Here is a 26,920-nt window from a genome sequence, read left to right as displayed (position 1 = left end):
TATTGATTTTTTTTTTTTAAAGATTTTATTTATTTATTTGACAGAGAGAGATCACAAGCAGGCAGAGAGGCAGACAGAGAGAGAGAGAGAGGAGGAAGCAGGCTCCCTGCTGAGCAGAGAGCCCAATGCGGGACTCGATCCCAGGACCCTGAGATCATGACCTGAGCCGAAGGCAGTGGCTTAACCCACTGAGCCACCCAGGTGCCCCGGGTTTTGTTATCCATTCTTACACCCTGTCTTTTAACTGGTGCATTTGGCCCATTTACATTCAGGGTAACTATTGAGAGATGTGAATTTAGTACCATTGTATTGCCTGTTAAGGTGACTGTTACTGATATTGTCTCTGTTCCTTTCTGGTCTACTACTTTTAGGCTCTCTTTTTGCTTAAAGGACCCTTTTTAATATTTCCTGTAGGGCTGGTTTGGTGTTTGCAAAATCTTTTGACTTTTGTTTGTCCTGAAAGCTTTTTATCTCTCCTCCTATTTTCAGTGATAGCCTAGCTGGACATTTTTCTCATTTAGTGCCTTGAATATATCATGCCAGTTCTTTCTGGCCTGCCAGGTCTCTGTGGATAAGTCTGCTGCCAATCAAATAGTTCTACCAATATATGTTACAGACTTCTTGTCCCAAGCAGCTTTCAGGATTTTCTCTTTGTCACTGAGACTAGTAAGTTTTACTATTAGAGATTGGGGTGTGGACCTGTTTTTATTGATTTTGAGGGGGGTTCTCTGTGCCTCTTGGATTTTGATGCTTGTTCCTTTGACATATTAGGGAAATTATTATAATTTGCTCCAGTATACTTTCTGCCCCTTTCTCTCATTATTCTTCTTCTGGAATTCCCATTATTCTAATACTGTTTCATCTTATGGTATCATTTATCTCTCGAATTCTCCCCTCGTGGTCCAGTAGTTGTTTCTCATGCTTAGTTTCTTTTTTCCCCGTCATTTGGTCTTCTATATCATTAATTCTCTCTTCTGCCTCATTTATCCTAGCAGTAAGAGCCTCCATTATTGATTACACTTCATTAATACCTTTTTGGTTTTCAGCTTTAGATTTTTGTTCTTTTATTCTTCCAGAAAGGGATTTTATTTCTCCAGACTAGGTTTCTCTAGTATCTCCCATGCCTTTTTCGAGCCCAGCTAGCACCTTGAGAATCGTCATTCTGAACTCTAGATCTGACATATTACCAATGCCTGTATTGATTAGGTCCCTAGCTGTCAGTTTGCCTTTTCTTTTTTTTTTTTTTGTAGTGAGTTTTTCCACCTTGTCATTTTATCTAGATAAGAATATATGAACAAAAGGGGTGCCTGGGAGGCTCAGTGGGTTAAAGTCTCTGTATTCAGCTCTGGTCATGATCCCAGGGTCATGAGATCAAGCCCGGATCGGGCTCTCTGCTCAGCATGGAGCCTGCTTCCTCGTCTCTCTCTGCCTGCCTGTCTGCCTACTTGTGATCTGTCTGTCAAATAAATAAGTAAAATCTTTAAAGAAAAAAAAGAATATATGAACAAGAGAATAAAATACTAAAAGGGTGGCAAAGACCTCAGAAAAATGCACTAACCAAATCAGAAGCGACCCCAAACTGGGGGTAGAACAAAGGGGTAAAAAGAAATTAAAATAAATAAATAAATAAAATATATACATACACACACATATGTATAGACTAGTGAATAGAACAGAGCCACCCACTTGATATGGGGTGTATTTTGGTCTCTTAGAAGAAACTATCTCTTAAAATTTTAAAGAAAAAAACATATATATACAAAAATAAGGGTAAACATGATGAAGGGATGGAATATAATTGTAAAGATGAAAATTTTTTTTTAAAATTCTAAGAAAGGAGTTGATAAGGTAAGTTGGAAATAGAAAGAAGGGAAAAAAAAGAGGAATGTGCTCAGGCTGGAGACTAGAACAAAGCCCTGTGCTAGATTTAGGGTATATTTTGATCTATTAGAAGAAATTGTATCCAAAAAATTTTTTAAGAAAAAAAACCCTATGTGTATACAAAAAATAAGGTTAAATGCAATGAAGTATAAAATACGACTATAATAATGATGGTTTAAAAAGATTTTTTTTAGAAAGGTTAATTTCACTGTTCCAGAATTCATTGTTTATGCACCTCATCCAGTGCTCCATGCAATATGTGCCCTCCACAATACCCACCACCAGGCTCACCCAACCTCCCACATCCTTCCCCTCCAAAACCCTCAGCTTATTTCTCAGAGTCCACAGTCTCTCATGGTTCGTCTCCCCCTCCAGTTCCCCCAACTCACTTCTCTCCATCTCCCCATGTCCTCCGTGTTTTTCCTTATAGTCCACAAGTAAGTGAAACCATATGATAATTGACTCTCTCCGCTTGACTTATTTCACTCAGCATAACCTTTTCCAGTCCTGTCCGTGTTGATACAAAAGTTGGGTATTCATCCTGTCTGATGGAGGCATAATACTCCATAGTATATATGGACCATAGCTTCTTTATCCATTCGCCCATTGAAGGGCATCTTGGTTCTTTCCACAGTTTGGCAACTGTGGCCATTTCTGCTATGAACATTGGGGTACAGATGGCCCTTCTTTTCACTACATCTGTATCTTTGGGGTAAATACCCAATAGTGCAGTGGCAGGGTCATAAAGAAGCTCTATTTTTAATTTCTTTTTTTTTAAAGATTTTATTTATTTATTTGACAGAGAGAAATCACAAGTAGTCGGAGAGGCAGGCAGAGAGAGAGAGAGGGAAGCAGGCTCCCCACTTAGCAGAGAGCCCGATGCGGGACTCGATCCCAGGACCCTGAGATCATGACCTGAGCCGAAGGCAGTGGCTTAACCCACTGAGCCACCCAGGCGCCCCTCTATTTTTAATTTCTTAAGGTATCTCCACACTGTTTTCCAAAGTGGCTGCACCAATTTGCATTCCCATCAACAGTGTAAGAGGGTTCCCCTTTTTCCACGTCCTCTCCAACACATGTTGTTTACTGTCTTGTTAATTTTGGGGATTCTAACTGGTATAAGGTGGTATCTCAATGAGGTTTTGTTGTGAATCTCCCTGATGGCTAGTGATGATGAACATTTTTTCATGGGTCTGTCAACCATTTGTATGTCTTTTTTGGAGAAGTGTCTGTTCATGTCTTCTGCCCATTTTTTGACATGATTATCTGTGTCTGTTGAGTTTGAGGAGCTCTTTATAGATCTTGGATATCAGTCCTTTCTAGGTCTTGGATATCAGTTCTTTATAGATCTTGGATGTCTGTGCTGACATTAGCAAATATCTTCTCCGTTCTATGAATTGCCTCTTTGTGTTTTGTTGATTGTTTCCTTTGCTGTGCAGAAGCTTTTGATTTTTGATGAAGTCCCAAAAGTTCATTTTCACTTTTGTTTCCTTTGTTTTTGGAGACCTATCTTGAAAGAAGATGCTGTGGCCAATGTCAGAGAGGTTACTGCCTATGTTCTCCTCTAGGATTCTGATGGATTCCTGCCTCACATTGAACTCTTTTATCCATTTCGACTTTATTAGAAAGGTATTGTTAAGATAAATTAGTTTAAAAATGTTAAGAGAAGAAAAAGGAAAGGTTTTTAAAAATTAAAATAAGAAAAAAATAAAATTAAAAAATTTAATTTTGCAAGGGCGCCTGGGTGGCTCAGTGGGTTAAGCCGCTGCCTTCGGCTCAGGTCATGATCTCAGGGTCCTGGGATCGAGTCCCGCATCGGGCTCTCCACTCAGCGGGGAGCCTGCTTCCTCCTCTCTCTCTCTCTGCCTGCCTCTCTGCCTACTTGTAATCTCTGTCTGTCAAATAAATAAATAAAATATTTTAAAAAAAAATTTAATTTTGCAAGACTAAAGGATCATGGGGAGAAAGCCATGAATTTCATGCATTGCTTTCCGCTATCTCTGAAGTTCCGCTTTTCTCCTTTATTGATGAGCTTGGTCTTGGCTGGATGTTCTGGCTGATCTTCTGGGGGAGGGGCCTGTTGTAGTGATTCTCAAATGTCTTTGCCCGAGGTGGAATTGAGCCACCCTTGAGAGGGACCAGGCTAAGAAATCTGCTCAAGTTCGCTCTCAGGAGTTTTTGTTCCCTGAATGTTTTCTGTAGAGCTCTGGAGGGTGGGAATGAAAGTGGCGGCCTCCCAATCTCCAGCCTAGAGGAGCCCAGAACTCAAGACCCCACTCCTCAGTGTGCCCTTGGAGAAAAGGGGTCACCACTCCTGTCTCCCTGGTCTCCAACTGCATTCTGAGCTCACTTGGCCTGTGACCAAGCATTTCTGTCTCTGGCACACAGCCCCATTTGGATTCTCCAAACCCAGCAGATCCCTGCCTCCAGAGGAAGAAGGTGAGTCTCCCTGGATCTGCCACTTGTGGGGTCCCTGCTCAAAGAGCAGTGGTCTGACTGCGCCCTGGATCACGGTTTGAGGTAACCCCAAGCTGAGAGCACACTCCTTGGCTCCTCTCTGTAGTCAGTTTCCCTGCTCCAGTACCTGCAAGCTCTGCCACACCCAGACACCCCCAGTCCTTCTGGGACCCCGCAGGACCTGAGACCACACTGTCCCCACGAGGGCTCCACCCCTGCTTAGCTCCTGGAGTGATGTCCCTCAGTGGTGCTGACTTCTAAAAGTTCGGATTTTGTGCTTTGTTATTCCACCACTTGCCGGGAGCCGGCCCCTCCCTCCATCTATCTTCCCATGGCTTCGGATTCACTCCGTACGTCCTACCTTTCACAAAGTAGTCAATTTTCTGTTTCTGGAATTGCTTCTCCTCTGTTCAATCTCCTGTTGGGTTTGTAGGTGTTCGGAATGGTTTGATATCTAGCTGAACTCCCGCGAGCTGATGTCGTTTCATTCCGCTACTCCTCTGCCATCTTGCCTCAGTCCCCCTCACCTTTCATTTTAAAGGATAGTTCTGCTGAATGTGGAATTACTGGTTGACAGCAGGGTTTTTTTCTTTCAGCTCTTTGAATATAACATTCCAGTGCCTTTTGGCCTCCATTATTTCTGATGAGAAGTCAGTCAGTCCTTGTGTTTTTGTTCCCTTGTACTTGGTAAATTATTTTTCTCTTATTGCTTTCAAGATTTTCTTTGTGGCTTTCAGCAGTTTAGTTACAATATATCTGAGTGGAATTCATTGAGCTTTCTAAGTCTGTAGAGAAGTACTTTTCATCAGACATAAGACAGTGCCTTGCTTCTCCAACCTAAACCCATCTTTATCACCTCAAAGTGGAGGCAGATCTTGTCTGTAATCTACTAATCATGAATTAGAATAATATAATCAGCTGTTTCAAATAGAGTTTTCCAAACAACCCCTGTAATTGTTATCCTAGAGCTACTCCAGTTATGTTCATCATTTGCCTTAGGTTCAACTAACCCTCAAAGACTCTTTCTGCCTCTAATAGCTATTCTCTCCACTGTGGTTTTCTTCCGATAGTATGATCTCTCAGCTTTTAGGCTTTCAGAAAGTTCTGAACAGTTTGGAATGTGTGTTGGCTCACCTTATTTTCTAGCACTATCTAGGAATTATAAAAATATCTTTTTTGGGGTGCCTGGGTGTCTCAGTTGGTTGAGCGTATGCCTTTGGCTCAGGTCATGATCCCAGGGTCCTGGGATGGAGCCCCACATCAGGCTCCTTGCTCAGTGAGGGGGCTGGGAGGAGTCTGCTTCTCCCTCTCCCTCTGCCTGCTGCTACACCTGCTTATGTTCACACTCCGTCTCTCTCTCTCTGTCTCCCTCTGTCTCTGTCTCTGTCTCTCTCTCTCTCTGTTAAATAAATAAATAAATAAAATCTTTTTTAAAAAAGCTTTTCCATCATTTATCTAGAGATTTAGAATAAGAAGAGAAGTTGGAGAGGGGAAAAAAAAAAAGTTGGTTTCAATGCTCATCCCACCATCCTAATCTTGTTTTTAATACAATAGAATCAGAAGAGTCTGGCTTTTTAAAATAGAGGTTTTGGGGGCGCCAGCCTGGCTCAGTCAGTGGAGCTTGCAACTCTTGATCTCAGGGTTGTACATTCAAGCTCCATGTTGGGTGTAGAGATTACTTAAAATAAAACTGAGCCTGGATGGCTCAGTCGGCTGACCATCTATCCGACTCTTGATTTCAGCTCAGGTCATAGTCTCAGGGTTATAAGATTGAGTCCCGCAACGGGCTTGGGATTCTCTCTCCTTCTTCCACTTGGGCACGTGGGTACCCACGCGCACGCTCTCTCCCTCTCTCTCTCACTCAAATAAATAAATCTTTTTAAAAAATAAAATATTTAAGAATAAATGAAAAAATAAAATGCAGGTTTTCAATAATATCTTTAATGAAACTTTGGAAGGCTTTGGTTCTCCTAGATAACTAAGAAAATGGTTTAGTGACCTGTGGTTTCTTTTTCATTTTTTCCTAATTCAATTTTCCTTTATGTAAAAAATAATAGACATTTTAAGTTTAAAAGGATAGCAGTCATGTGGATTTCATCTCAGTGTTTCTTCTTACCTCATACCCAGTATTATTGATCATATTCTTGCCTTAGAAATGATGAATCAATTCTTACATTGAATTTTTTATGTTTCATCTCTCACTGTATTGTGTTTTATATTATCAACAAGTAGCTAAAGTCAAATACACTCTGTTCAAATTTGAGCCTGAATCCATAAAAATCTAACCCATTTCCTTCTCTGACAGTCTTTCATTTTCCTTTATGCTTTCAGACTTTTACCTACAGTAGTTTTTTTTTATTCTTTTTTTTTTTTAAAGATTTTATTTATTTATTTATTTGACAGACAGAGATCACAAGTAGGCAGAGCGGCAGGTGGGGAGTGGGAGGGAGGGGGAAGCAGGCTCCCTGCCCAGCAGAGAGTCCAATGTGGGGCTCAATCCCAGGACCCTGAGATCATGACCTGAGCTGAAGGCAGAGGGTTTAACCCACTGAGCCACCCAGGTGCCCCCTTTTTTCCTTATTTTTAATCAAACATTTTAAAGGATTTTTTTTTTAAGATTTTTATTTATTTGAGAAAGTCTGGCAGAAGGAGAGGGAGAAGCAGGCTCCCTGCTGAGCAGGGAGACCCTGATACAAGGCCTGATCCCAGGACCCCAGGATCATGGGCCGAGGGGAAGGCAGAAACCACCTGGCCTACCCAGGCATTCCAAGAATTTTTTGCTTAATAAATTGCTGTAAAGAAATGATTTATTTTGTGCATTTTGCTTGCAATCATACAGGACTTAAAGTGTAAATAAGTATGTCTTTTAGAGAAGTTAGCTCACTCAGAATTTTCTATACTTTTATCAACTTGTAATACATTGTTTAAAAAATCAACTAGTTCCATAGTATTTTAAGATTTTATTTAGTTACTTGAGAGAGAGCAAGAAGAGAAAGAGCACACACACAGAAGGAGGGGGAAGCAGATTCCCCACTGAGCAGGGAACCTAACTGAGGCTTGATCCCAAGACCCCAGAATCTTGATCTGAGCCAAAGGCAGATGCTTAACTAACTAAAGCACCCAGGCGCCCTAGTTCCATAGTTGTAGTGATAAGGATCTCTGCCGTGCTCCCTGGAGTTACCAGCTAAAATCTCAACAGCTATTGCTTCTAATATTTATGTCCTTGTTCCTAAATGGCATGCTTAAACTACCTATAAGTTCCTTCCATGGAAGGAAAGGATTCAGCTTCTTCAACCAAGTTACATACATGTGCTTCCCTTCTCCAGGGTTAGCTAAATCAATATTCAGTGTTTATATTTTTATGAATATGAAATTATTACTCAAAGTTGTATTATCTGTTGCTGTGTAACAAATTACTCTGACATTTAGTGACTTAAAACAACAGTATTTATTATCTCCTAATTTTTCTGAATTAAGAATCCGGGCATGACATAGCTGGGTCCACTAACGCAGGGTCCCTCCCAATGCTGCAGTTAAGGTGTTTGCCGAGGCTGCGATCAAAGCCTGACTGGGGAAGGATGTCCTTACAAGCTTATTCACGTGGCTGTTACCTAGATTCAGATCCTTGTAGGTTGTTAGACTGAAGACCTCAGCACCTTGCCGGCTGCTCAGAGGCTTCCTCAGTTCCTAATCACACATTCCTCTTCATCCAGCAGCTCACAACACGGTGGCTTCCTTCATCAGAATGATCCAGCAAGAACTAAAGAGAAAACAAAAGAAAGCTAGACAGAAGTCATGGTCTTCATAACCTAGTCTAACACTATCCATCATTTTTGCTATATTTTAGTAGTTAGAGATGAGCTCTAGATTCAGTGATCTCACAGTTGAGAAGAAGGGGAAGAAGGGACTCCACAAAGATATGAGAACCAGGGGACACAGGTCATCTCTGCTATCTTAGAAGGCTGCTTCAACACAGATGAACCAGTTACTATGCTGTAATAATGTTTCTTTTTGTATGCAACTCTTTGATAACTCCAGAATTAATAATTACTGCTTTTGTTTCCTTCTTTGTATATGTTCACTCTTCATACTCTATTCCCAGACTCTATGCTGTAGTTTCAGGGCTCCTTTCTGTATGGGTAAGTACATTTGGTAATCTTCGGTTCCAGTTTCACTCCCCTGGAGACAGTACTTCTGCTTTCCTTTGGATGGTTTATTTTTAAGTCCTCTGAAGGCCTTTAACAGCCAAATTGCTTTGGCTTTCTCCATCTGATGAATCTCCTACATCTGGACCTTATGTATTTTTCTATTATCTTTGTCTGTTTCCTTTTTTTGAATGAGCACTTTTTCCTGTGGCTTCCTGAGAAGGATTGTATGGCAAAGTGTAGAATTGTAGGTTGTGAATTGTTTTTCTTCAGAATGCTTAAGGTATTATTATTTCCTTGCCTTCTAGCCTCCAGTATTAATATTGAGAAGCCTGCTTTTTTTTGTTTTTTTGTTTTTAGATTTTATTTATTTGCAAGAGAGAGTGCATATGAGCAGAGGGAGAAGTTGTGGGGATGGGGTAGAATCTCAAGCAGACTGAGGGCTGAGCATGGAGCCCATCTCATCACCCCGAGATCATGACCTGAACTGAAACCAAGTCGGGCTGACACTCAACTGACTGAGCCACCCAGGCACCCCTTTGCTATTGTTCTTACATCTAATCATTTGTGATTTTTTTTTTCTCCTATGAATGGTCTTAATGTATCTTTTGTTTACCCAATATTCTAAAATTTTGTGATAATATGCAGGTCATCTTTTTTAGCTCATTGTCCTTGGGTAATCTGTGAGACCTTTAAGAAACTTGAGTTCTGGGACATCTGGGTGGCTCAGTTGGTTAAGCAGCTGCCTTTGGCTTGGGTCATGATCTCTGCGTCCTGGAATTGAATCCCACATCGGGCTCCTTGCTCGGCAGGGAGCCTGTTTCTTACTGTGCCTCTGCCTGCAACTTTGCCTGCCTGTGTGCTCGCTCTCTCTCTCTCTCTCTCTGACAAATAAATAAATAAATAATAAAATCTCTTTTTTAAAAAAAGGAATCTTGAGTTCTTCAGTTCTAGGTAATTTTTTTTTAAATTTCTACATATTTATTTGACAGAGAGAGAGCCTGTGCACAAGTAGGAGAAGTAGCAGTTAGAGGGAGAAGCAGGCTCTCCACTGAGCAGGGAGGTCACCACGCGGCTCAATCCCAGGACCCTGGGATCATGACCTGAGCTGAAAGCAGACGCTTAATGACTGAACCACCCAGGTGCCCCATTTTTTTTTAATTCCATCATAGTTCATATATATTACTATATTAGTTTCAGGTGTATAACAGTGATCCAGCAGTTCCATACATGATTCTGTGCTCACTAAGACAAGTGCACACCTAATCTCCTTCACATATTTAACACATCTCCCAGTCCACCTTTCCTCTGGTAACCATCTGTTTGTTCTCTGGAGTTAAAAGTCTGCTTTTTCGGGACGCCTGGGTGGCTCAGCTGGTTAAGCGGCTGCCTTCGGCTCAGGTCATGATCCCAGCCGCCTGGGATCGAGTCCCACATCGGGCTCCTTGCTTGGCAGGGAGCCTGCTTCTCCCTCTGCCTCTGCCTGCCATTCTGTCTGCCTTTGCTCGCTCTCTCTCCCTCTCTCTCTCTGACAAATAAATAAAATCTTTAAAAAAAAAAAAAGTCTGCTTTTTCATTTGTCTTTTTTCCTTCCTTTGTTCATTTGTTTCTTAAATTCCACATATGAGTGAAATGATATTTGTCTTTACCTGACTGGCTTATTTCAGAATTATACTCTAAATCCATATAAGTTGCAAATAGCAAAATTTCATTCTTATGGCTGAATAATAATCATGTGTGTGTGTGTGTGTGCGCGCGCGTACACACGCGCCACGTCTTCTTTATCCATTCATCTATCAGTGGACATTTGCGCTGTTTCCATAGTTTGGCTGCCATCAACATTGGGGTGTATATATCCCTTCAAATTAGTGTTTTCATATTCTTTTTTTTTTTTTTTTTTAAAGATTTTATTTATTTATTTGACAGAGAGAGATCACAAGTAGGCAGAAAGGCAGGCAGAGAGAGAGAGAGAGGAGGAAGCAGGCTTCCTGCTGAGCAAAGAGCCCGATGTGGGACTCGATCCCAGGACCCTGAGATCATGACCTGAGCCGAAGGCAGCGGCTTAACCCACTGAGCCACCCAGGCGCCCCAGTGTTTTCATATTCTTTAGGTAAATGCCCAGTAGTGCAATTACTGGATTGTAGGGTGATCATAGGGTAGCTCTATTTTTAATTTTTTGAGGACCCTCCATACTGTTTTCCACGGTGGCTGTACCAGTTTGCATTCCCACCAACAGTACACAAGGGGTTCTTTTTTCTCCACATCCTTGCCCACACTTGTTGTTTCTTGAGTTTTTTATTTTAGCCATCCTAACAGGTATGACTTGTTACCTCACTGTGGTTTTGATTTGCATTTCCTGAGTGACATTGAGCATCTTTCCATGTGTCTGTTGGCCATCTGTGTGTCTTCTTTGGATAATTGTCTGTTTAAGTCTCCTAATTTTAGGGGGTTACTTGGGGGCCCTTGGTGTTGAGTTGTATAAGTTCTTTCTATATTTTGCACTAACCCTTCATTGGATTTATCATTTGCAAGTATCTTTCCCCACTCAGTAGATTGTCTTTTTGTTTTGTTTGTCGTTTCCTTTGCTGTAATCCCAGGAGATTATTTTTGCTTTTGTTTCCCTTGCCTCAGGAGACAGACATACACCTAGGAGAATATTGTTATGACCAGTTTCAGAGAAATTACTGCCTGTACTCTCTTCTAGGATTTTTATGGTTTCCTCTCTCACATTTAAGTTCTTGTCTTCTTTGTCAAAGATTAATTGACCATTTAACTGTGGGTTTATTTCTGGGCTTTCTGTTCTGTTCCATTGATCTGTGTATCTGTTTTTGTGTTGATACCACACTTTTGATTACTACAGCTTTGTAATATAACTTGAAATCTGGAATTGTGATACCTCTCGTTTTGTTTTTCATTTTCAAGATTGCTTGGCTACTCAGGGTCTTTGGTGGTTCCGTACAAATTTTAGGATGTTCTAGTTCTGTAAAAAGTTTTTGGTATTTTGATAGAGATTACATTTAATCTGTAGATTGCTTGTATAGTATGGACATTTTAACAATATTTGTTCTAGTTGATGAGCATGGAATGTCTTTCCATTTCTTTATGTGATCTTCAATTTCATCAGTGTTTTATATTTTTCAGAGTATAGGCTCTTCACTTCTTTGATTAAGTTTATTCATATGTATTTTATTACTTCTAGTGCAATTATAATTGGGATTATCTTCTCTCTGCTTCTTTCTTTCTTTCTTTTTCTTTTTTGAGAGAGGGGAGGGACATAGAGAGCGAGAAAGAATCTTAAGTAGGCCCCACGCCCAGTGTAGAGTCTGAGATAGGGCTCAATTTCATGACCATGAGATCTTGACCCGAGCCAAAATCAAGAGTCAGATGCATAACCCACTGAGCCATCCAGGTGCCCCAATGGAATCGTTTTCTTGATTTCTCTTTCTGCTGTGTTATTATTAGTGTATAGAAATGCACAGATTTCTGTACATTGATTTTGTATCCTGCAACCTTACTGAATTCATTTATCAGTTCTGCCAGTTTTTGGTGGAATTCTTAGGGTTTTCTATGTAGAGTATCCTGTCATCTGCAAATAGTGACAGTTTGATTTCTTCCGTACCAATTTCAATACCTTTTATTTCTTTTTGTTGTCCAATTGCTGTGACTAGGACTTCCATTACTCTGTTGAACGAAAATGGCAAGAGCTGGTACCCTTTTGTCTTGTTTTTGACCTGAGGGGAAAACCGGTTTTTCCCCACTGAGTATGGTGTTAGCTGTGGGTTTTTCATGTAAGGCCTGTATTATGTTGAGGAATGTTTCCTCTAAACCTACTGTGTTGAGGGTTTTTATCATGAATGGATGCTGTACTTTGTCAGTTGCTTTTTCTGCATCTATTAAAATGATCGTATGGTTTTTATCCTTTCTTTTGTTGATGTGATATACCATATTGATTAGTGAATATTGAATCATCTTTGCAATACCGGGAACAAATCCCACTTGATAATGATGAATGATGCTTTGACTATATGTTGGATTTAGATTTGGTTTCCTAATATATTTGTTGTTTGTACGATCTGTCCATTGATGTAAGTGGGATGTTGAAGTCTCCTACTATTACTGTATTACTATCAGTTCCTTTACTTTTTTTTTTTAAGATTTTGTTTATTTATTTATTTGACAGATCACAAGTAGGCAGAGAGGCAGGCAGAGAGAGAGAGAGAGAGAGGAGGAAGCAGGCTCCCCGCTGAGCAGAGAGCCCAATGCAGGGCTCAATCCCAGGACATTGGGATCATGACCTGAGCCAAAGGCAGAGGCTTTAACCCACTGAGCCACCCAGGTGCCCCATTCCTTTATGTTATTAATTGTTTTATGTATTTGGGTACTCCCATGTTGGTTGCATAAATATTTACAATTATTGTATCTTCTTTTTGGATTGTCCCCTTTATTATTATGTAGTATTCTTTGTCTCTTGTTACAGTTTTTGTTTTAAAATGTTTTGTTCAATACAAATATTGCTACACCAGCTTTCTTTTTTTTTTCTTAGATTTTATTTATTTATTTATTTATTTGACAGACAGAGATCACAAGTAGGCAGAGAGGCAGGCAGAAAGAGAGAGAGGAGGAAGCAGGCTCTCCGCGGAGCAGACAGCCCGATGCGGGGCTCGATCCCAGGACCCTGGGATCATGACCTGAGCCAAAGGCAGAGGCTTTAACCCACTGAGCCACCCAGCCGCCCCTACACCAGCTCTTTTGACATCTGTTTACAAGATAAATGGTTCTACATCGCCTTACTTTCAATTGGCATGTGTCTTTAGGTCTGAAATGAGTCTTGTAGGCAGCATATAGATCTCATTTTTTTAACGATTCCATCACCCTATTTCATTTGATTGGAGAACTTAGTCCATTTACATTGAAAGTAATTATTAATAGATTTTGTATTTATTGCCATTTTGGTACTTGTTTTGTAGTTGTTTTGTACTTCTCTGGTCCTTCTCTTGTTCTTTTTCATAATTTACTGTCTCTAGTGATATATTTGGATTCCTTTCTCTTTATTCTTTGCATATCTATTAGTGATTTTTGATTAGTGGTCATCATTAGATCTGTATAAACATCTTCTGCATATAGCAGTCTATATTAAATTGATGGTCATTTAAGTTTGAACCCATTCTTTACTCCTCTCTCTCCACTATTTTAGCTATTATAGTGTCATATTTTATGTTTTTTTATTTTGTGAATCCCTTGACTGATTTTTAAAGAGATAGATAGATAGTTAGATAGACTTTATTTATTTATTTGACAGAGAGAGAGATCACAAGTAGGCAGAGAGGCAGGCAGAGATAGAGGGGGAAGCAGGCTCCCTGCTCTGCAGAGAGCCTGATGCGGGACTCAGTCCCAGGACCCTGAGACCATGACCTCATGCCGAAAGGCAGAGGCTTAACCCACCGAGCACCCCCACCCGGCGCCCCTAAAGATATACTTATATTGTTAAAGATACGCTTTTTTTAAAAAAGATTTTATTTATTAATTTGACAGAGATCACAAGTAGGCAAGAGGCAGGCAGAGAGAGGAGGAAGCAGGCTCCCTGCTGATCAGAGAGCCCGATGCGGGGCTTGATCCCAGGTACCTGGGATCATGACCAGAGCGAAGGCAGAGGCTTTAACCCACTGAGCCACCCAGGCGCCCCTTAAAGATATGCTTTTATTGGTTTGGTGTTTCCTACATCTCTTACTCTTATTATTTACGTCCGGTCTTCTCAAGAGTCCCCTTTAACATCTCTTGTATGGCTGGCTCAGTGGTCATGAACTCCTTCAGCTTTTGTTTGTCTGAGAAACTCTATCTGACCTTCTGTTTTGAATGATAGCCTTGCTGAATAGAGTATTCATGGGATAGGGATTCATGGGATTCAAAGGGGGAAAAGATTTTTTTTTCCTTTTTTTGAATATGTCCTAGAGAAGTCCCCTAGCAATCCCTGCCCCTCCAGAACACGATCTGAAATGAGTAAACTACTCTCCCTCCCCACTGTCCCGGGCATTTTTCAAATTGCTGCTTCTCTGCTGAATGTCTGGGGGCTTTGTCAGGCTGGCTCTTTATGGGCAGGGTCTGAACTTCCTGTTGCCCTCCAGGCTTTCCCAGAACTGAGCCTCCTGATTTTCAAAATGCCAGGCGTTAAGCCCCACTGGTTCTAAAACTCAAGAAATTCAGCCCCCCTCTCCCTTTCAAAGCCAGATGTTATAGGTATCTCTTTTCCCTGTGTGAGCTCCCAGGTAGGAGAATGTTTCTCTCCCATTTCCACTCCAGTGCTCCCTCCCCATGTCCAACGAGGATGCTGGTTTGCTCTCCACCACATTTCTGCCCTTCCTACCCTCTTCAGTGTGGCCTCTTCTCTACCTTTTTTTTTTTTTTAAGGATTTTATTTATTTATTTGACAGACAGAGATCACAAGTAGGCAGAGAGGCAGGCAGAGAGAGAGGGGGAAGCAGGCTCTCCACTGAGCAGAGAGCCCAATGTATGTCTTGATCCCAGGACCCTGGGATCATGACCTGAGCCGAAGGCAGAGGCTTTAACCCACTGAGCCACCCAGGCATCCCATCTTCTCTACCTTTTGTTGTGGAGTTTGTTCTGCCAGTCTCCGGGTTGTGTTCTGGGTTATTTGTGATAAGTAAGTGTTCTCTAACTGTATCCATGGGATAAGGTAAGCTTAGGGTCCTCTTAATCCACCACCTTCTCAGCCCTGGAAAATTTTTTCTCTTAACTCTTGTATTCTTTCTTTTCTTTCAGAGGCAAGGTCCTTTCTTTGGAACTTACTATGTTTTTACCAGCTTTATTCAGATATAATTGACAAGAACTCTTTAACTTTAAGGTGTACAATGCGTATCACTGATTTCATGTACATGTATAGTGAACTCCCACAGTATGAATGGTTAATGCTTTCATGACCTCACAGTTCCTTTCGTGTGTGTGTGTGTGTGTGTAATAAGAATACTTAAGATTTACTCTCTCTAGTAAATCTCAATGATACAATCTAGCATTGTTATAATCACATTGTATATTATTAGATCCCCACATCATCTTTTAACTGAAGGTTTATAGTCTTTTACCAACATCTCTTCATTTCCCCCACCCCTGGGTCTTGGTAAATACCAATCTATTCTGTTACTATGAGTTCAACTTTTTCAGATTTCACATATAGTGAGATCATAAAGTATTTCTTTCTCTGATTTCAGTAAGTATAATGCCGTTAAGGTTCATTCACGTTGTCACAAATTGCAAGGTTTCCCTCTTTTTCATGGCTGAATGATATTCTATCACATATATACCACATTTTTTTTTCAATTTTTCTTTTTTGAGTATAGTTGACACACAGTGTTATTTTTTTAGGTGTACAACTTAGTGATCTTGACAAATTTCTACATTATGCCACAAGTATAGCTACCATCTGTCCCATTACATCAGTATTACAGTATCACTGATTGTATTTCTTACGCTGTGACTTTTATTTCCATGATTTACTTATTCCCTAACTGGAGGACTATATCTCCCTTTCCCCTTCAACCATCCTCCCTTCCCTCTGGCAAACATCAGTTTTTCTCAGTATTTATGGGTCTAACTCTGCTTTTTGTTTGTTTATTCATTGGTGGGGTTTTTAAAAATTTTTTTAGATTCCACTTCAGTGGAATCATATGGTATTTGTCTTTCTCAATCTGACTTATTTCACTTAGCTTAATACCCTCTAGGTCCATTCTTGTTGTCTTAAATGGTACAATCTTATCCTTTTTATGGCTGCATAATGTTCCATTGTGCAAGAATATATATAAATACCACATTTTCCTTATCCATTCATCTGTTGATGGACGCTTAGGTTGCTTCCATATCTTGGCTATTCTAAGTAATGCTGCAGTAAGTATAAGGGTGCATGTATCTTTTCAGATTAGTGTTTTACTATTCTTTTTTTTTTTTTTTAAAGATTATTTGTTTGGCAGACAGAGATCACAAGTAGGCAGAGAGGCAGGCAGAGAGAGACAGAGGGGGAAGCAGACTCCCTGCTGAGCAGAGAGCCCGATGCGGGGCTTGATCCCAGGACCCTGGGATCATGACCTGAGCCGAAGGCAGAGTCTTTAACCCACTGAGCCACCCAGGCGCCCAGTGTTTTACTATTCTTTAAGGAAATACCCAGTAGGGGAATTCCAAGAAAGTGAATGATGACCCAAGAATGGCCTGAGGGAAGTTAGTGAGAGAGCGTGATTTAAAATAACTCTTCTGGGGCTTAAGTGATCTGAAGAGTCCATAGTAGAATATGGCCCCAGTTGGACAGTCTTTTTCATTTCATGGGCATTTGGTTCTACTTTATAGATTTCCCTGATTGTTATTTTCCAACTCTCCTTTTTTAAATTTGTCATATTTTGTCAGTTTTTAAGTTACTTCATATTTTTTCATTGTTTTTTTAATAGTGTCCTATTCTTGTTTCGGAGATACAAAATCAGATCGTAGCTCTTTAAGAATATTGGTTATAATTTTTTTTTATATATTTTTTTTATATTTTTATTTAAGGGAGAGAAGATTTTTTCAGTTCAGTTTTGTATTGTTGTTTCTGTTATTTTGTTTTAGTTCTTCTGTTTCCTAACAATTTCTTTCTGTGTTGTAATTTTGTTCTCTGTCATGGTACATCTCGAATGTCTAATGGTCCTTGGTTATCTCTCCACACTGCAAGTTTTTTGGAAGCACTGGAGTCAGGGCTTATAGACTGATATATTTTACTCCAATGAGAAGGCACTAGTCTGCCCTTTCACAAGGGAATCCCCCAGATGAAAATGAATATATTAGGGTTTTTCTCTTATATTGGTAAGTTTTTCTAGAGTAATCTTTGAATCTTCCATCAGCTTTCTAGAGCCATGCTGGGAAAGGAGACTTGGAAGGTCTTACCATTTATGATGTCTTTTACTTAATCCCTCTCTTTTCATAAATCTCACTCTCAACTGTGATTGATGCCTCTGGTTCCAGGTCCTCCATGGTTCAGCCTCACCTAAGATTAACTTCATTTTTTGGAATGAGGAAGCACAGAAGTCTGATTGTGGGTATTAAAGAAATCTTAAAGGTCTTAAACTCCTTAAAAATTTTCAGCCAGGCTTCTTTTTTGCACTACTGCCCCATACCCATCTTCCAAGATGATCAGTACCTTCCATTCTTAGGTCTTTCTGGGGTCCCACAGCACTGGGGGGTTACTTGTGTTATCGGTAGACTGTCTGCCCATTTCAGGCTTAGCTTTAGCATTGTCTGGCCTGCTAAATCATCTATCCTCTTGTGTACCTCATTTCACTTCGAAAATTTTATTGACATCTCTTACTATCTTTTGTTACCTCTGCTCCCATTTTATCCTTGGGTTTGACTTTTATTCTTTGTTCTCATTTTAATAATGCTTTAAAGGATAGAAGAGAGAACATACCTGTTCAATCTATTGCATTTAAATAGAAGTCTCCGAGTATTTTTTTAATCCTCATCTGGAATTGTCTTCATAGCCTATATACTGATGACATGGTATATACCCTTTCATTTTTTGCTCCTGGTGACTTGAAATGATAGTTCTGACCTGTCAAAGAGGAAATTTGCTATTGCTGGCCTAACACTGAGAAATCCTAGGCCAGAGGTTTAGGAAAAAACATACATTGATACAATGGGAGCATTTTATAAATGCATCAGGAAACAAACTGACTAATAAAAATTCATGTGTGTGCTGCCTACCTGTGGTAAGTAGGTGTAACTGACAGAACTGTAAATATAAATTGTCCTAATTGGGGTAATACTGACTATAGTTTTATAATTTACTTATTTAATGGTTTGAGGGAAGACTTCTTGGATATATTCACATAATGTTTGAGGAACATAGTTCTTAATGAATCCAATGTTGATGATAACATTCTTTAAGGCTTAGAGTTAAATAATACTGAAAAGTAGATCTAGTAAAAACAGTGAGGGAAAAAGCCTTCAAATAAATCTAAAGATCTCACGTCTGTGCATTACCCATTTAATCACCTTGAATAACAGTGATGTCCAATAGCATGGCTATAGACCTATGTCCCTCCCACCATAATTCTGAATTGTGGATATATCTAGGACTGATTGATCAGATCAGGTCATTTCAAGAAAGTGAATAATAACCCAAGAATGGCCTGAGGGAAGTTAATGGGTGAGCATGATTTAAAATAATGCTAATCTAGGGCTTAGGGAACTGAACAGTTCATAGTAGCCCATTTGGGAAACTAAGAATAATGCTAGTACTTGTCCAATTTCTCCAATTTCCTTGGGATTATATAAGGCCTCTCATTGTTCTTTAAACTGAATTACGATTCTTCTAGTCTATATTTTGGGGGCTGAATATAGGCTAGAATCAAGCCTAGGGAGTAATAGGGCTGAATATAGGCTGAATCAAGTCTAGGGAGTAACTTGTTTTCTTCCCATTGCTGAAGAAGCAACTAATGAGAAATGTCTTTATTTTGATGGGATGTTGGTTACATGGTTATATCCATTTGTTAAAACTCATCAACCTTTTCACATAACATATATACATTTTATTGCATGTAAATTATACCTCCCATCAGCTGATTTTAAATGGGTATCTTGTGGACTTCTAAGGATTTTCTCCTACTGAAATTATTTCACGTAGCATAGTGATGAAAAAAGCTAGTAAAAGTTATGCCTCTTATAAGCCATCTGACACAGATTTCTGTGACCTCTCTTAAGCTTTAATTCTCTGATCTGGATAATTGAGATTTTAACAGTACCTGCTTCAGAGAGTTGTAAGGATTAAAATTTTTAAATGTGTGTAAAATACTCAGCATAATACCTGGCACATAGTAGATCCTCATTATGTAGTGGCTGCAAATTATTATAAATTTAAGTTACTATTTACAATATCATTTCTCCTTTGATTTTTCTTTTTATAATATTTTCAGAAAACCCATATAGACAGCTGCCCTGCAACTGTCACGGAAGCATGCCCGGAAAGACAGCAATAGAACTTGGACCTCTATGGTATGTGCTTAAGCCTAATAATATACAGATGGTCCCCAACTTGGGATTTTTCAACTTTATAGTGGTGCAGAGGCAATACACATTTGATAGAAAATGTACTTCAAATTGTAAATTTTGATCTTTTCCAAACTAGCAAAATGCGATAGTCTTCTCTCATATTGGGCAGTAACAACAGCAAGCCAGTCACACAATCATGAGGGTCAACGACCAGTACACTTAGAACCATTGTTTTTCACTTTCAGCAGAATATTCAATAAATTACATGAACTAGTCAATACTTTATAATAAAATAGGCTTTGTGCTAGATGATTTTGCCCACTGTTGGCTAAGGGAAGTGCTTTCTGAGCATGTGTAAGGTAGATTAGGCTAGGCTATAATGTTCAGTAGGTTAGTCTATTAAATGCATTTTTTTAAAAAGATTTTATTTATTTGAGAGAGTGCACAAGCAGCAGGGGTGGGGGGCAGAGGGAGAGGGAGAAGCAGACTCCCCTCTGAGCAGGGGGCCCAATGTGTGTATGTGTGCTTCTGCATCATTAGTAAACTAGCCGTTGTGTTTTTAGTGACTTAAAGTTGAATTGTTTTTAATCAGAACCCTTACTTTTAGGTTGTCACTAGAGATTCTGATAGAAATTTGAGATTCCTAACAATATTGTGACAAATATCATGGCAGATTTCTACCTTGCTTATAAGGTCAAGGTTTAGTCATCTACTAAACCTAAAATTTAACTCAAATGGTAAATGTTTGTGCTGGTGCCCATTATTTTATCCTCATCTCATGCACATATTCTTAAACCAAGAATGACTTAGCTAGCCTTTCCTTTAGTACTCTCTTGCCTATAGCACTTGCTGCAGATTGTTCTTCCTCTCGCTGATCTGAGGACTGGGGGAATTAGGAGTAACAAGTTGCTGGATCCAGAAGGAAGATCAAGCCCAACATCCTCATTTTATGGAGAAGTTTATGGCAGGGGTTTTTGTTGGTGTTTTTAAGATTTATTTATTTGACGGAGCGAGACAAAGGGAGAGAGGGAACACAAGCAGGGGATGGGACAGGGAGAAACAGACTTCGCGCTGAGCAGGGAACCCGATACAGGGCTTGATCCCAGGATGCTTAACGACGGAGCCACCCAGGCACCCCAGTGACAGTGTTTTTAAGTGCTGGCTGAAAGTGAACCCCCAAAGTTAGTAGTACTACAGGCAGGGCCAGAACTCAGATTTCTTGATTCCAGCACTGAATTATAAACCATGTCGTAGGATTTCCTCATTCAAAACCATTGTTCATGTCTTTACTCTTATGCAGTCTCTTCCCCTTTCTCCAGCTCCGATTCAGTTGTGTTCTTTGAAGTCTCTCTTAATGCTTTAACCCAAGATTCTCAGTTCCATTTTAGTAAATCTTACATTGATAATTCATTTGACACTTTAAAATGATATATCCTTTCATATATATTTGCTAACCTAATGATAATAACTTTCATTCATTGAGGATACACCTCAGACTAAGGATTTTATGTGTGTCATCTCATTAGTTCCCGAAACAAGTCTGAGAAGTTTTATTTCCTATTTTATAATGAGGAATAAGGGACTCAAAAGCACTAATTACTCCAGCTCCGTAGGTAGTAAGTGGTGGAGCCTGCATGAAAATCTAGGTTTATCTGACTTGGAATTTAGACTCTGTCTGTTCCACCTGTGCTTCTCAAATGGGAAGCAAATCAGACTTACCCTTGTGCCATGTTTTTAATGAATCACCATTACAACATCTGATGCTGCTCCTATATCTCCTCCTGCCCACTCCGCCCTACATATACACATTGGATTAAGATTTTACTGACAGGAAGATGCATTGTGAAAACTTCTGTATCACACTATGTGTCTGTCTAGATTTATAGGCTGTTACAGGGCAAACACTATTTTCTAATGATAATAACTTTGGTTTCCCCTCCGTGTCCCCATGTACCACAGGGCTCTACACCTTACACCTTACATGAGGGTTCAGTAAATCCTTTGTTGATTTACTTTGAATGAAATTCCCATGACTAATCCCATTAGAGAACTAACATGATAAAAGGAGTGGGAAAAACAGAAAATAATTTTAAATTAAATCATAATTTTTTTTTAATTTCACCATTTTCTCCATCCTATAACTAATAATATATCTCATAGTTAAATTATACTTTTTTAATAGACATTTTTCATACCCATTTCTCCATATTTTTTCTTTTTTTCAGGTCAAGTTCCCTTTTCAATACTGGATTCCTCAAAAGAATGCTCTTTGAATCTTTTCACCATGGTTTAGATGACATTCAAACCCTAATAAAGACATTAATCTTTGAATCAGAGTGTACTCCTCAAAGCCAGTTTTCAGTTCATGCACCTTCAAATCTCAACAAGCAAGGTGACTAATTTGTATTCAGGGCCTGAAATGAATAATAGTTTTATTAAGATACAAATACATATTTTTCTCTAATTTTAGTAGATTAAAAAAACTAAAAGTCTGTTGTGATTTTATTAGCCTCTATCTTGTTTCTAGAAGGAGAAACCTTAGGTAATTGAGATTAGTGTGGCCAGAAATTTACATAATAGCCATTGAGACACGAAGGTTGTTTATACTTATTACTCATTAAGGCTATTTTGTCCTTTATTTTCTCTTTAGTGTAAATAGGCTTTTGTAGTTTTATCAGGCTGTTGATACAAGAGTGGGACTGACTATTAGACATTCTAATATTCTCGTAAGTCATTAGAAATAGCAATTACTGTTACACAGTTAAAAAATCTAATTCTTACAGTCTGTTTACCAAAGAATCTCATGTATTTCATAAAAACAATGTGGATAGAACTTACTAAGCTTTTATTTAAACTTCAAATTGCTAATGTTAGTCTGTAAAATATTTTCCTTTCCTATTTGCTTTTAGAAGAATATGGTGTGTTTATTAAAACTACAGACGATACCACAACAGATAACTACATTGCACAAGGTAAGTATGTATGTATATGTGTGTGTATGTAAATATTTATCAGTGCAAAAATGCAGATAGTAAAAGGGCAGGAAGAGAACAGATTGCTTTGGTGCGGTACTCTAAAATGCCTTTTCATTATACAGACAATACAGTTATAGTAAAACTTGTTTATCTGTCCTTTGCACTGTTCAGAATTTCTATTAACATGCACTTGTTCACATCTCTAATATGTAGTGATCCCCCTTGAAGGAACTGTAAGACTTTGAAGAACCATGTGAACCAAACTAAGACCAAATTATATTTGATTACTATAAAGATTTTTATTCTAATTCTTTTAAATTTTCTCATCAGCATGATTTTTTTTAAAGATTTTAATTATTTGAGAGAATGAGCAGAGGGAGAGAGAGCAGCAGACTCACTGCTGAGCAGGAAGCCTGATGCAGGGCTCAGTCCCAGGACCTGAAGATGATGACCTGAGCCAAAAGCAGACACTTAACTGACGGGGCCCAAGCACCCCTCAACATATGGTTTATAATAATTCCATTCATTAACTAGAAGACTTTGTTCCTTAGCTGTAAGAATATACTATATGGCCCTTCTCACAATTTGAGATATGTGCACTTCAAAATATGGTTGTATTAGGCATTGCAGATTCCTCTCAAAAGGATTTTAAGATTTATAATGTCAGTGCTGTAAAGTCCAAGGTTTTGTTTTGCTTTTTAAAAAGACAACTTAGGGGCTTCTGGGTGGTACAGTCAGTCAAGCGTTGACTCTTGGTGTCAGCTCAGGTTATGATTTCAGAGTCATGAGATCAAGCCCTGTGTCAGGCTCCATCCATGCTCAGCGGGAAGTCTGCTGGAGATGCTCTCTCAGCCCCTCACGCTGCTCTCTCCCCCCAATAAATCTTTATACACACACGCGCGCACACACACAAATATATATGTATATATGTGTGTATATATACACATATATATTTAGAAAGAGTTTAATAACTTGAGTTTAATAACTACTATATGCTCTTCCCACCAGTCACTTTCAGTTGGCATCTTCAACTGATTTTTTAAAAATGATCTCTTCTACTTAATTTCTCTGTCGGAGGTTAAAGGTATTATTGTACATTGCAAAAAGCATTAGATTTAAGAGCATCGTCGTACTTCTGTTCATTGTATAAATTCAGCCAAGCTACTCACCTTCAGCAGAGGTGTCTTAAATCTTTTTTAAAGAAAGGTAAAACGTAAGTTCTAAAGTAAAACCTAAGTTCTAAAAATATTTAAAGTCTCTGAGCCTTTTTTTATGTACAGATTAAGGGAATTAGACTCATCTCTATAGTTATTCTATAGCTCTAAAATTATTCTAAAACTGATTAACATTTAAACCTTTCATGATAGAAAATATCAGGCCAAAAAGTCATTATAAAGGTATCGTATCTGATTTTGTGTATATATGTATGTTTCAGGAAAGAGAAAAGGTAATGAAACAATCACAACTTCAGCTAAAAGGCCAAAGACTGATGTCAGTTCTGAACATCCTCCCTTTTATTACAACATCCACAGACACAGCATTAAGGGAATGAATATGCCAAAGTAAGACAAAGCCAGTGGATGGCAAAATGTATATTTGCTATTTTAATGACATTGTGATTTAAGTAAGGTACAAAATCTCTCTTTTTTTCCTTTCCTTGCTGCAGGTTAAAAAAGTTTTTGTGCTATCTTTCTCAAGCAGGCTTTCGAGTAAGCCGAACTCATTTTGACCCCATGGGTGTTCGTACAGACGCGCCTCTGATGCAGTTTAAATCGATCCTTTTAAAGTACAGCACCCCTACCTACACTGGAGGACAGTCGGAGGGCCATGTCCAGTCAGCCTCCGAAGATACAGTAGCTGACAGGGTTGAAATGTCCGTGAATGACAAAGCAGAAGCAAGCAGTTGCAGAAGATGGTAAATGTAGAGAAGAGTTACTCAGGTGTCTGTAGAGATGGCCTAAGAGTTCTCTATACCAACTGTAGCTCTTTTTCTATTCTTTCAACTCAGTGGTGTAAAAATAAAAACAGTGCTGTTTTCATTCAGAAAATTAGCAGTTTCTAACTTAGCTAGTTTGGGAGCTATGCTTTCCAGGTTTTTCTTACTGTAAAGAAAACTGAAAATTTTAATGAAAACATTTCATATGAAGCCAAGTTTATGACTGAGATCACCCTACCATTTAGTAACTCAGAAAACTTCCACTTGCAAAGTGTTAGCAATTTTATGTCTGTTATGGAAGCCATCCTTTACTGTTCTTAATCACATGTCTACTTAAGCTGATTCATATCTTTTTCTGTTTGTAGCTCACAAAATGAAGCCAGGAGCCTTTTACATATGAAATTACCCTGAACAGAACAATGTTTTTTCATGATCACTAATGCGATTTCACAATTACAAAGCTAAAATATGTTCCCAATTTTAAGAAATCATACTTCTTATCGGTAGCTTTTGAGAATCTAAATTCTTGCCTGAGATAGAAATACATTTTTCTTCCAAGTTAAGGTCTAGAGGATCAAGTCAGTAAGATTTTGTCAAGTAAATTGAGACCATTGTTCTAATACAGTAATTCTTCGTAAGCACTGAAATTCTGAAGAGGAGAGGTTTTGCTGTAAATTAAATGGGGTGATCTCAAGTGCCTCAGTTAGCGCACGTACAATATTCATTTGCTTGGTTGTGCTACCTCTCAGAAGTAAAACTTGTCACCTTATGAACTTATGAAGTGAGGATTTTTTTGGTGGGGGGAGGGATAGATTTGTTTTCGGGTGTGTGTATGTGCTTCCTTTTTTTGTATAACAAGTAGCCCAGGCTAACATGACTATGAAAATTAGTGGAAACTCCATTAATAAATACTGTTCTTGCTTCATGTGAATGTAAGAGTTTTTATATAAAAGGATTTGGTATAAAGTTTAGATTTTTTGTCTCAAGGACTTAATCGTATTTACCCTGAAGTACTTCTGAGAGGAAGTAACTTCTTACAAGTATTACTGGCTTCGGGGATGGAAGAGGGAGTTAGAACTGAAAGGTGCCCGGGTGCCTCATCAGTGAAGCCTTCAGCTCAGGTCTTGATCCCGGGTCCTGGGATCCAGCCACACACTGGGCTCAGCCAGGAGCCTGCTTCTCCCTCTCACACACACACCTCCCTCCCCGCTTATGCTTGCTCACTCTCAGATAAATGAAATCTTAAAAAAAACCAAAACAAAAACCACGCATACCACATATACAAAAATCCAGGGAGTGAGGTTAACATAGTATATTAGCAGAAATTTAAAAAAAAAAAAAAATCTCCTTATTACAGCATAGTTACAGCTGGGTATTTTTTTTTTCTTTTCTCCCATTAACAGAATCATGTTTTACTAAAATAAAGGTATAGGTGAAGTGCAAGACCATAAAAAAACTAATTCTTGCCAGTTCAAATTATTACTCACAAATGAGCAAAAAAATAAAGTTATTATTTTTGTTTATATAGTTAAAAATTACTATAAATCCAGAATGTAAACCAACACTTTGACCATCTGATTTACTACATATTATTAAACTGAGTATCAGTCTCCGCTTGCTAAATGCTTATCTGGCTTATCAGCATAACATTTTGATCAGTGATAAAGCTGGGGTTTAGGCTAGGTGCCTAATGTGATATCAGAATATATTAATTACTGTTATTTAAAAAATGTCTGTATTAATTTCACATACACAGGGAAATTTTCCAAAGAAACTGCCGTGGGAAGTAGTTAAGAAGTCTGTTAAGGTAATGCATCAACCTAAAGAGGAAATAATTTTAAAATTCCAAATAATGCTACATTAGCACTTTGTTCACTTCCATAACAACTGTAGTAGCCTGGGGCACACAAATGCTGACTGCATTGTCAAGTGAACATGAATTACATCCCTCCATTAAAATCTGATTAACACAAGAAAGCAGTTTTTACTCAGGAAATCAGTAGGCTGACTCTGCTAGTCACTTACATTACTACTAACCAGACACTCAGGATATAGCAGGAGAAGGAAAGAAATGGGTTTGGAGCCAGGGTGGTGGAATTGTGTTAAAACTCCATTTATCACTTGAGTTCAGTCAGATTCCGCTCTGAATAAACGTATCCTATTCTGGTTTCCAGAAAGCAGAACTGGAGACCAGTTTAGTAATCCTAAAGACCTAGGAATTTCTTTCCTCTGTGCATAACTGCTCTGGTAAATGGTCACAAGTTACTTTGAAGAAAGCTAAGAGGAAGATAGATATTACATCCTTGGGGGGTTACGGCAGGGTGCTTCACCACAGTGTTCTGGGAATATGAATTACATCAGGCCTGGGAATTGCTAAGGGATCATGACTAATATAATGGCTCCAGATGTCCAACAGATGAATGGGTAAATGAGTGTGTGTGTGAGAGAGAGAAACCATAATGTGTGTATACACACACACACACACACACACACACACACACACA

General features: G+C 39.0%; 1 protein-coding gene across 1 annotated transcript in view; it reads left to right on the top strand.

The window, feature by feature from the left end:
* Positions 1-25,341, top strand: part of TRMT1L (tRNA methyltransferase 1 like) — a 54,567-nt gene extending 29,226 nt beyond the window's left edge. Inside the window, exons 11-15 of the mRNA XM_059412781.1 lie at positions 19,430-19,508; positions 21,731-21,897; positions 22,415-22,477; positions 23,916-24,042; positions 24,147-25,341. Of these exons, the coding sequence (XP_059268764.1) occupies positions 19,430-19,508; positions 21,731-21,897; positions 22,415-22,477; positions 23,916-24,042; positions 24,147-24,399 (689 nt within the window). The 3' untranslated portion in view covers positions 24,400-25,341. The remainder of the gene's footprint in view (positions 1-19,429; positions 19,509-21,730; positions 21,898-22,414; positions 22,478-23,915; positions 24,043-24,146) is intronic.
* Positions 25,342-26,920: the final 1,579 nt, after the last annotated feature.

Source organism: Mustela nigripes, chromosome 10 (assembly GCF_022355385.1).
Source record: "Mustela nigripes isolate SB6536 chromosome 10, MUSNIG.SB6536, whole genome shotgun sequence".
Lineage (NCBI taxonomy): Eukaryota > Metazoa > Chordata > Mammalia > Carnivora > Mustelidae > Mustela > Mustela nigripes.
The sequence above is the reverse complement of the archived record's forward strand: the minus strand, read 5'-3'. Positions and strand labels throughout refer to the sequence as shown.